This window comes from Peromyscus leucopus, chromosome 22 (genome assembly GCF_004664715.2).
Source record: "Peromyscus leucopus breed LL Stock chromosome 22, UCI_PerLeu_2.1, whole genome shotgun sequence".
Classification (NCBI taxonomy): Eukaryota; Metazoa; Chordata; class Mammalia; order Rodentia; family Cricetidae; genus Peromyscus; species Peromyscus leucopus.
In genome coordinates, this window is record NC_051081.1 from 14,998,676 (window position 1) to 15,010,705 (window position 12,030).

Below are 12,030 nucleotides of genomic sequence, written 5' to 3' on the forward strand. Positions count from 1 at the left end.
GGCAGTTTAAACTGTAGAACACAAGTATTGCTAGAGGGGGTATTGTCTAAATAACATGTTCAAGAAGAAAATAGCAAGTGCTTTAAAAAGAAAATATGGTTGCTCTAGGCTTGGTAGAACAGGTCAGTAATTCTAGCTACTCAGGAGACTAAAACAGCAAGGTCACAGGTTCAAGGCCAGGGTAGTCCACAGAGTGAGTTCAATACAGCCTGAGCAACTTAGGGCGACTCTGTCTCAAAATATATGACACCATCTCAAAATAAAAGTGATGCGTGCTCATCCAGTAAGAAGTTTCCATCAAATAAAACTATCAAGAAAATGAAAGGGCAGAAAGCTATCTATGAAAGTCTATGAAGCTGTCTATGAAGTCAGGAGTCATTTATCTCAGATAGTAATTATGCATTTCAATAAAGTCATAAAGAAACTTAAAACATTTGTCTAATAAAAATGATTTTCTAATAAATACTCTAAATGTTTGTTTGAACTGACTGTCATGGAAAGAAGCCTTTGAAAGAAGCATATGGGCCAGGCGGTGGTGGCACACGCCTTTAATCCCAGCACTCGGGAGGCAGAGGCAGGCGGATCTCTGTGAGTTCGAGGCCAGCCTGGTCTCCAAAGCGAGTACCAGGAAAGGCGCAAAGCTACACAGAGAAACCCTGTCTCGAAAAACCAAAAAAAAAAAAAAAAAAAAAAGAGAAAGAAAGAAGCATATGTTCACAAAAGTAGTATACATATATTTTACAATTTGACATTTATGAACATTTACTTCCATGGTGTAAGTGTGTTCCTCTGTGCTACCCAAAAGAATGTTTTAGGGTGTAACTAGACCCATGGGTTACTCTTGAGATGGTGTCTTGTCTAGAGTGGAGCTGAAGCTTGTGCAGGCTGGCTTACTAGCTTCCTTGCTTTGTTTTCGGGACCAAGTTTCTGACTGGCATTTGAGATGTGTGTCTATATCCACTCTGCAGGGCCGCGTGAGGGAATTCCAGTGCGTGAGAAGAGGTTCTCCTCAGTGTTCAAAAACATCCAATTTAATGGAATTCAGCAACTTATTTTTTTAAAGTTCAATAATCTTCCTTAATTTTATAACTTAGGGTTCTGATAGAACATACAACTGCCCATTTATGTCAGCCTTATACCTCTGTCCAACCTAACTATGACGCCAAGCTACTCCAGTAAGAGCGTCCTTAACGGGATTATTTACTTGCGTAAGGCATCTAGGCCAGTAGCTAACAATTTCGATTACCTAAGTCTTGCTCTTTTTCATTACTAAGGGTCCAATTACCCTCTTTTGCTCTCTAGTCTATTTATATACACGAGTGAATTTGTCCATTGTCCTAAGTGTACCTTAGCATCTTTATTTTCTAATGTAATATAATCTTGCCTAAATTTCTCATTCTTAAAAAAAATTAAACATTGAAAACCCAGTAGTGCTTTGATTTCATGATGTAATTCCTGTGAGCATGAACACTTTTGCAATCATTTAGGAAGAAAATAATCTGTAATTGTATGTTAGTGTTAATTATTAATATTGTTGTATGTTTCACAATTTAGTAACTTTAGAGTTATTCTTAGACTCTTTTGTAATATATAGTGGTCTTTTTTTTTTTTTATTAATTTTTGTGTCTAGGTCCTTTACTCCAAAGAATAGATCCCATGTGTTAAAAATGCTCAACAAATTTAAATTAAGCAATGGCATATTAACATGCCTATAGGAAGAATAAAAGCTGTCATTTATTATGGTTTTAATTTTCATCTGACATCCCTAGAACTTTTTCTGGATAAAGCTTTGCACTGCTTTAATGGAAACATAATGGCCTGAATATTTCAAGTTAGTTACAGGATTATAGGCCTTCAACCAAGAACCTTTTATTCATGTACTTATGAATTAGAAGCTAATGTTTTCAGAAATTAATTATGTTATTGTGCATGTAGCAAGGATCTGGAGCAACCAATAGTTAAACAGTCCTGTGCATGCTGATGGAATTTATTTATCAAAGAGCTTCAATACAAGTGGGGGAATATATTAGCCTTGCTGAAATAAAGTGAGTCTGAGATGGGAGTGTTTCAGGAGGGGACAGCTGTTAAGAGAGAGCAGGGGAAGAGAGTGTCCTTCATGGAAGTAATAGCGTTCAGTAAGAGCTGAAAACAACACAAAAATAAATCAAAACCCATGTATAACATTTGCAAACATTTATTTTAGTGCAAAGTATGTTGACATTCCTGAATATGGATCTGATGGTGCTTGCTAGCTTTGTTAATGAATTTAGGGTGAGTAATAGAGATTGCTGGAAGGCGTTAAGTGACAAGATTCCCCAGAACCACTTTAAAGTTGAGTCATCTACATTTAGTGAGATGATGGATGCCAAGGTCAATTTGCAACAAATCCATCTGTCCTCACTCACTGATGTATTAGTACTGGGCACCTAGATACATGTATAAGTAATTAAGGTGGTACATTCCTCCATACTCTTCTATATAGATATAAAGCTTGGTAGTGTGATTATGATATGCTCCTATCTCTCTAAAATAACACTGTTGTTATAAGAATAAACATTTAAAATAAAGTTAGTTTCGAGTTCATTTATTATATATGTAATTTATTTAATAATCAAGTGAATATTTGCCTTGTGCTATATTAATATGGCCATGCTAAATGCTTTATTGTGATGAGCTATTATTCTGTGGCTCACAAAAGCTCCCATGTGATACAATTTAATGTGACTTCCATTGTCCACTACTAGTGAAAGTAAATAACAATAGGGTAGATGTATGTGAAGAACAGTGCTAATCCAAGGAATAAAATATGAAATGATTAATAAAAATCACAATGCAGGAAAGCCCTTTATTAAAAGATAATTGGTTTGAAAATAAATTTGAAGTAAATCCTAATTTTCTCAAGGTACTTATATTAAATTATCCAGCATTGTCTCAATGTTATTTTTTATATTTTCTTATAGTTTGGATGTAGGCATGCATGAACATCCACAAACACACACACACACACACACACACACACACACACACACACACACACACACATCCCCTGAACTCTCAGCATATGCTAGAATGTGGGTTGCCGAGGTGGTCTTGTGTGCCCTCTCCTTGCATCGCTACAGAAGTTCCTGAAAACAGTGTTACTGTTCTCATCTATCCTTTCAAACAAGAAGTCCTAAACATAGAGGACTTATTCCTAGCTCAGGGTCCTGTGTGTAGTAAATGATACAAGTGGAACTTGAGCTAAATCCACCCTAGACCAGAATTTACATTAGACCAGAGTTTGCATTCGTCATTTCTAAGTTCCTTTGGTGTAGCAAGCACTCTGTCTTTTAATTTGCAAAGATACATACTTAATGAAGTAGACTTTGAAATTTCAGCCTAATGGCTCTCTGCTTTTGATTATGAGGACTATTTTCTAGCTGAATGGAAGGAGGGATTGAAGAATGTAAAAGTTTTTTTTTTTTTTCAATTTTCATACAAAATAGAATTATAGAAAAGAAGCCAGCAGGTATATAGGGGTGAGCAGAAGAGTGGCCTTTAGTCTAAATCTTCCCTTTATTATGAAATTGTGCTTTTGAGTTTCCTATCAATATAGTACTTGTGGTGTATACACAGGGCAGAAAAAAGAGTGGAGAAGTAATCACCAGGTTCATTTCTCTTAGTGAAACTGAGAGCATCCAAAAGTCACCACATACAGGAAAGACCAGCTGGTAAAATGCTAGTGTCCAGGTCTCACTGTGTATTGAGAAAGAGCAAATTGCGTGATTAATTCAAATCGTGAATAATTATATCTATATTATATTTATTTCACTGAAAGTATAAACATTTAGATGAACATCTTTGAGCCAATAATGAAGCACTTATAAACATTTATACTTAGAAAGCTTTGGTAAGTAACATCACTAATATTAGTTTATATGCTCAAACATTGTAAGACAGAAGGGAAGCATGAATATGGGGTGAAAATGTCACTATGAACAGGAGACCCTGGTTTTGGTAGGATAGATTGATACAGTCAGTTAAAATTTCCCTGGATGTCTTGTAATAGAAACAGTAGCATACACAGGCAGGGGTGGTCCACGCCTTTAATCAGGAGGCAGAGGCAGGCAGATTTCTCTGAGTTCAAGGTCAACCTGTTCTACAGAGCAAGCTCCAGGGAAGCCAAGGCTACTCAGAGAAACTGTGTCTTGAAAAACCAAACCGACCAAAATAATCAAAACAAAAATAAAAGAGAAAAGAAAAAAAGAAGAAAAAGAAAAGAAAAGAAAAAAGAAACAGTATTGTAATAAAAACCACACATCCTGTGTCAGGGGTCTAGAAGCCGGGTTATAACCGGCTTTGCCATTTAACCAAGTGTGTGACTTTAGCAAAGAAGTTAATTCTTATAACCGAACTTCCTCAAATATAACAGGAGAGTCTGTTCCATGTGGAAGGAATGAAGAAATTGTCACATAAATGATTTTTAAAAGGTCATATTCAGCCAGGTGTGAAAACTCAGGCCATGATCCCAACACCTTGGAGCCAAAGGTGGGAATTTGAAACCAACCTGAATAAATTTCTATCTCAACATATAGTAATAACAATTAAATAAATACATAAATAAGTAGGTAAATAAATAAATAAGAAACAATATACCAGGAAATGTAAGCCAATGTTATTTGCAACATGGCTTCATTTGGTTAATTCTGAAAGAGAACATCAAAATTCCCAGATAGGCTTTCCGTTTTTCCTTTGTTAGTTCTCTAGTCTGGAACATTCCTTATTTGGTGTGAAATAGTATTTCATGTGCATTGAAGAACAAAGGAACTAAAAGGAGAAAATTAATAATCGTCTCTACTAGTCACAGTGGCGTGGCTGACCCGGCCCCTTGCTCATACGTTCCCTTGTTATTGACATTCTTTACTGAAATAGCTAAAACAAAAAACACCTTAATAATCTTCATAAATCCCAACGAGCAAGCAGAAAACAAACAAACAACAGACCTTACACACAGTGCTTGCTTGGTTCTATTAGGGTGAATGAACTTCTGGGGATAGAGAACATAAAAGGTGTATTAGTTACTTTTCTCGTCGTTATGACGAAACACCAGACTCAAGATGCTTAAGGAAGGAAGGGTTTACTTTTGGCTCAGAGTATAAGGTTACAGTAACCCATTATGGTGGGGACACAAAAGTCGGAAGCAGCTGTTGATGGTGCAGACCGCAGACAGGAAGTGGAAGGAGGCTGTGCAATGTCAGAGCCCACAGCTAATGATTGACTTCTTCTAGCAAAACTTTACATTCAAAAGGTTCCTTCCAAAATGGTACTACCACCTGGGGACCGAATATTTAAACATGTGAGCTAGTGGGAAGGTTCATCTTCTAACTCCAACCAATGGGCATTCTCTTTCTCTCACCCTCCCTCCTTCTCCCCCTCCCCCCCCCTCCCCTCCCCTCCCCTCTCCTCCCCTTTCCCTACTTCCCCTCCCTCTCCTTTCTCTCTCACTGGAGATTGAACATATTGCTTTGCATTTGCTGGGTGGAAATTCCCCCACTGAAACTCCTCAGTCCTATTCTTCAAAGATTGGGTCTTACTTAGTTGTCCAGGCCAGGTATGAATTGAGTCTGTGTTTCAGGCAGGTCTTGAACTTGTGATTTTTGTCTGTTTAGTGTCCCTTGTAGCTGGAAATACAGAGGAATACTTTCAGATGCAACGATACAGCTCTATTCATCCCCCTCTCTCTCCTTGGATTATTCATTTGTGTGTGTGTGTGTGTGTGTGTGTGTGGTTGTATACATCACATACATGCCTGGTGCTTGCAGAAGTCAGAAGAGGGCATTGGGTTCCTGGGAGCTGGAGTTATAGATGGTTATGAGCCATCATGTGGGTTCTACGACTAGAACCTGAGGCCTCCACAAGAGCAACAAGTGCTCATAACCACTAAGACATCTCTCCAACCCCTTTCTTCTCTCTTACACATTTTTCTTCTGAAATATCTTCCAAATCTTCTTCCTCAAGGGACTCCTTGTGTTCAATGTGAGAGATGGTAGCAAAACGGTGAAATGGGACTCCCCTGCATTGAAACACTCTCCTTATGTAAACTTGATACTGTCTGACATCTTCATCCTATAGTACAATCTCAACCCCCATGACTGAGAGGATAGCATTATTCTCCATGCTTGAGGATGAGTATTCACCTGGAGGGAATGAAGGGGGTGAGGGACTCTCATAGGTGCTGCATTATTTCATAGCCCCTAGATGCTACATGTTAAGATCTGAAGTCCCTGGGTAAGATGTGTTATGTGTATTTGTTGACATGACTTCTGGTGTTTATGGCTGCTAATTCATAAGTTATCTTGTGTCACACGTGAGGAGACCTTTCCCCATAAATGTTTGATGTACTCTATTTGTAGCAGGCTGCTCTCCTGTGCTGTATGACCCTGTCACATCCACACGCAGCCCTTGTTTTGAAAACAAGTTGATACATGCTTCTGCTGCCTTCTAAAGCCTCCAGTCAATGTTTCCTACTAAACTATTTCTTAAAAACTGGCAGGAAGAAATAAAAGTCCATTACAACCCATGCTTGTCCAATTCAATGCAGAAAGCTGAAATCTACCCTTTGTTCTGGAGCACCTGCTAGTGGATTTAATGGGTGTATTAAAAACTGAGTAGCTACTCTGTTGCTGTTAAAACAACTCTTCCCTTTTTCTTGAGCAAGTTTCATTGAAATCTATCATTTGCTTTGCCACAGTTTGTATATAAAGTCAACATATTATTACTATATCAACACAGGACATGGGGAAACTTAGACTTGGTGTATGGGTACTAATGGGATTTGTATTTTGTTTTACAGCTGGGACAACGTATATCTTTAGCAAAGGTGGTGGACAGATCACGTATAAGTGGCCTCCTAATGACCGACCCAGTACACGAGCAGACAGGCTGGCCATAGGGTTTAGCACTGTTCAGAAGGAAGCAGTGTTGGTGCGAGTGGACAGTTCCTCAGGCCTGGGTGACTATCTTGAACTGCACATAGTAAGTACATTTCAAATAAGGTTTAGTATTTGCTTTTCTTCATTAACTTTATGCATATGTATGTATATATTTTCCCCAAATACTTGTTATAGTAAATATGAATGTGGGGTGGAACCAATAAACTTTAGTACTACTGTTGTTAACATGTACTTAACAATAAGAAGAAAGTTATTTTTATTTTTGAATCTGAAGTCATGTCAATTTTATGCTTGCAAAGACATCTAGGATTGAATTTCTTGCTCCAGGAAGATTTTCCAAGTTGATAAAGTAAGTTATTGCTCAGTAGCACTGTACCATCTGGCTGGAAGCAGGGGGTTGTAGTATTGGTGGTATCCAAAGATCTGGATCGGTATTCTTACCTCTTTTCTTGCCAGAGTAAAAATTGTCTAAAGTTACATGGTGTGGGAGGGATGAAGAAGGAAACTTTAAGTTGGGGAATGTAAAAATGGCAAACATGATTGTTTCTGGGGCATTTTGTACTAGCTTTGATAGCTGTCCGGAAAGTTGTGGGGAACGTTTTCTTTCCTGTCTCAGCACTGCTGAACTTCACGTGCAAATTCAGCCAGTGCACAGTAAAAGGTAAATAATAGCCTATAAAAGAGATGCATTCTCTTTAGTTTCCATGACACACTTTCTTTTCTTTGCAATGCTACTTTTAAAGAATTACCAAATACAGTTGTAGTTCTTCATTTCCTCGCTTCTCTGTGTTACTTCTGAAGAAGAATGCATGTGCTTTAACAGTTAAGAGTCATTAGTATTTTTCTGTGTTGCAAAATCATGAACAGGAAAACATGACATCTTCAGAATTCTAGGTCTAGGCATATACATCAGCGGTACAGAGCTTGTGCATCATGTGCAAGGCCAAAGGATCCATCCCCAGCAACATTAAAAACAAACCACCAAACAAAAATCTCAGGGATTCTTGCTTTACCTACCTCTTCTTGAAGTTTCAGACATTTCATTCTCTACAGCTCTACTTGAGTATCATCAATTGCCTCATTCTGTTGATCATGGAAGTTTGATCTGTTTTGTTTATGTTTACCTGGTCTATGTTCCGCTTTTACCGAATGCCAGGTCTTCAAAGGTTCATGGGTCAGGTAAACATTTTCCTTTTTGATAAAAGCTGGCCTTAGGCATTAGTCCCATGATGACTAGGAAAAACCAATGATCATCACACTATATTATCAATGACTGACAAGGTTTTAATTCTGAAAGACTTTATTAATTTTTTCTTGATCTTATTTTTACATTACATTTCCAGCATTTCCAATGAGCCAACTAAAGTTTCACACTGACCACAAGAGCTGAATTCATTGCTAATCTTAGTGTGTGTGTGTGGGATAAACAGCAAATAACACCTCAGCATAACCATTATTGAACCATTGTAAATTTCCATTCAAAATGCACTTGTCATAAAATGGCAAACCTAGGAAAGTAATTTCAGCTGCCTTTCAGCAAATACCTAACAATCAAAATTGAAAGCATTTGGATTTTTATAGCATCATAAATAAATGATCAGTTGAGATAAACTTTGCAGGGCAGTAAGGAATCTTGCTGTTTAGAGTAATGTCAGTTTTCAAAACATATTTTCTCAGCTCCGACTTAAGAGCTTTGCTAGTTCAAAAAATATATATAAATTAAAAAGAAAGAAAATAAGACCTTTGTCCTTCTAAGAGAAATTACTTATTGATCCGTAGCCAATTACACTTTTAGCCTGAGAAAGGTTCTACAATGATCGCCCTGAAGTGGTAAGGGGCTGTTATTGAATTACTCAAACTACTGCTGTTTGTTTTATGGACAAAGGGATTGGTCTACAGTGTTGACCATTTCTTTCCAATTCTGACCAACAGTAAGTGCCTTTAAAAGTAAATAGTTGATATTTTCCATGTCTGCCCCATACGTGTCCTCCTGGTCCTGATTTTTTGCTTCCCTTCCTCCCAGCTCTCCCCTTGCCTGGCTATTCATTTTAGAGTCAATGCTTATGTCCACATTATATTTTTCTTGGATTAGAAATCTTCAAAATTACTTTGCCCCTAGAGCTTGTCCTTAAATGGAGAATGGATATTAGTGTCCTACTCTTAATCCAAGATAGAATTTGGTCAGAACCACTACCTGGCAACTTTCCAGCTGAGTGGCCTCAGATTTTATATGAGCAAAACCCACAGGCCACCAGACTTTCCCGTAAGGCTTTGCTGTTATTTTCCAAGAACTATGTAACTCCCAGAATCTCAAGAAGTTAACTGGTCCTTGGGCAGGTGTTATCTTTCAAGAACTACAACTCGCAGAATCCTAGGAACTTACCTGGTCTTTGGGCAGGTGGGGCTTGCAGGTTAACTTAGGGTCTAACATCGCCACTGTTGAAGTCAGCCCTGCCCACTACTCTCTAAGGACAGCCTAAGTCTTGGTTCAATCCAACCAAGAGAAACCCCTCCCCTTCCCTTTTGTTCATTGTCTGCACAGCATGCCCAGCCATTAGAGCTCAAAAGCCATTTATTTGGACACGAGTCATATGCAGTTAAAATGATCCCAGAGTTGGGTTTTGGTTTGGTATGACTGTTTTGCTGGTTTTAATACTGAACTGTACCTCTAAGTTCTTTTTATAACTGGATTCGTGAAAAATTAGGAAAGAAAAGAGTAAGGGGGAGAAATGGAAATCAGGAAGGTAGAAAAGCCAGGAAAGGGGAAAATCAGAGATGGAAGAATAGATGCGGAGGAGACATTTGAGAAGGCTTCGCTTTTCTCTTGGTGTGTGAGCATGAGTGGTGGCTTTTGACCCCGATTGTCCTTCAATTGATCCTCCTCCCTCTGCCTCCTGATGATGCGGATCACAGCCAGCAGGCTTGGCAACTATGTTTGATATTAATGACTAAGTCTGAGAACATTCAAGAGCTGTTTTAATCTGAATTTTAGTCCAATTGTCAAATTAATCCTGGTTTTCCAAAATAAATCCTGTTTTTCTTTTCTTTTCTTTTCCTTTTTTTGGGAGGATGAAAAAGTTAAAAGTGAAGTATAAAATTTTAGAATATTACTATTGCTAAGCTGACATGTGTAACAAGTGACATGTCTTATCTACAGAAAAGTTAGACATTTTGGTTACCCATTATACTGCCAAGAAGTTTTATGTGAGCTATCCAAGTCAATAGCATATAAACTATGTATGGATCTCATCTAAAAATCTTGCTCTGACTTTAATTGATAGAGAGAGGTAATAAACAGGAAGGTTGATTGCATCATTAAAGATACTCCATTCTTGCTAAAAATGCATAATGCTGTTTCAATTAGCTAGCTGTAAAAGTCTGATTGGCATATAATTTCAATGGAAATTTGAATATTTGGTGTGGCTTATCTTCCCATTTTTCAGAGTGATCAAGTTTGACTTCATTGGAAAATGTAATCACATTTAAATTTTGATTAACTGTGAACTTGAAAAAATACAACAACTTGGGGAAAGTTCACTTTGAATCAGGTGTCCTAATTTTGATAGATTGATTTTTTATATTAATATAAATTGCATCAATGTAGAGTTCAAAGCCAGGTAGATTATTGATTGTGAGAGTTTATGAGGAGATGGGGAATGATGAAGATTTGGAGTGAAGAACTACTAAAGTTTTCTGAAAGAATAAATACATTAATTAAATGTTGAAAATACTGAGTCATGGATTAAGAGTAAATCTTTAACTTTTCAGTAGTCAAAGAGCCTTTTATAGGTGCAATTTAGTTTCTATATAACTCTGAGGATGTGATCTCGTTTCTTATTGACAACATAGAAAAAGTATAATAATTTACAGTAACTATTTTATAGTAGGCTATAATTTAATTGATGCTAATTTATAAATATTTAATGCAGAATTCTTGGTTGTTTTAAGAATGCAAGGGGTTAAATTTTTGTTAGATGAATCATTTATCTTTTTTTCATATTTACCCCATTTATTATAAAACATTTTGTCATGAATGGTTCTCTAGTTATTTCATATTTTTCTGACTTTCAGATAAACTTTATGATGTCATGGAATGTGATTTATAATAACAATGATGATTAATTTAAAAAAAAAACCTTAAGGAAACATGGCTTGTTACTCTTTATGAAGGCTGTCCCATAGTGTTTATTGAACATCTATTATGTCCCAGTTCTACATTAGGCTTTGTGGATGTGAATAAGTTGACATTACTTAGATAGTATATATACAAGTGGACAAATCACATGGTTTTTAAGATAAAAAATATAAAGTGACTTGCAAAGTGTTATGCCATAAACATTCAAATTAGTGATGTTGAAGGCTTTTAGTCCATTAAAAATATTTTCTTAGGAACAATGAGCAAAACCACTGAACTCAAATTGATTTTGTCAGTTTTAGCATGTAATTTTTATCAGATATAGCATTTAATGTTTCCACTATTACCACTTTCAGAAAAAACTCCTGTAGGTATCACTTTATGGGCCTTACTTGGCGATTAATTTTAACACCTCTCTGTATATGGAAGAAAGCCAGTGTAAATGAGGGCTCATCCCTTCCATGGGTATTAAAGGTGCCTTATTCTAAGCAGTGAAGGTGGAGGAGAGGATGTTAGTGCAATGCTTTTTGAAACACTTTCATCTTGGGAGCACGAAAGAGCATTGCAAATTCGATTAGTGCATTATTGTACACTTTTGCCTTAAGTATTTTTTCTTTGTACTTTGCTGGGGTGGAAGCTGCATTTTGAAGCCAAGCTCTTAATTGATTTTGATTTACAAATATACCTTTGATTAGCATTTTTAGTGTGCACTCAGAACATTGTATTTATAGTAAATATTAAATGTCTCAAAATAACTTGTCAATACTGATTCATGCCTGACCTTTTTTCATCTTTTTCTGTCTGTATCCATGTTACATCACTACAGAGTTCTACTGTTTTAACACTCAATCCAAAACATCTTTATAAGGTCAATAATTGTATAAGGGTAAATACAAACATAAACAAGATAAAACATAATTATTCCCTCATAAGCTTTTCCTGATTTGAAATTATGCTCTATCT

The 12,030-nt window shown here is 36.8% G+C and overlaps 1 protein-coding gene across 35 annotated transcripts in view; it reads left to right on the forward strand.

Annotated features, from left to right (window-relative positions):
* Positions 1 to 12,030, forward strand: part of Nrxn1 (neurexin 1) — a 1,067,728-nt gene that overhangs the window by 742,230 nt on the left and 313,468 nt on the right. For all 35 annotated transcript variants that reach the window (XM_037198226.1, XM_037198233.1, XM_028893236.2 and 32 more), the window contains one exon: positions 6,833 to 7,014. In XM_037198226.1, coding sequence (XP_037054121.1) covers positions 6,833 to 7,014 — 182 coding nt within the window. The remainder of the gene's footprint in view (positions 1 to 6,832; positions 7,015 to 12,030) is intronic.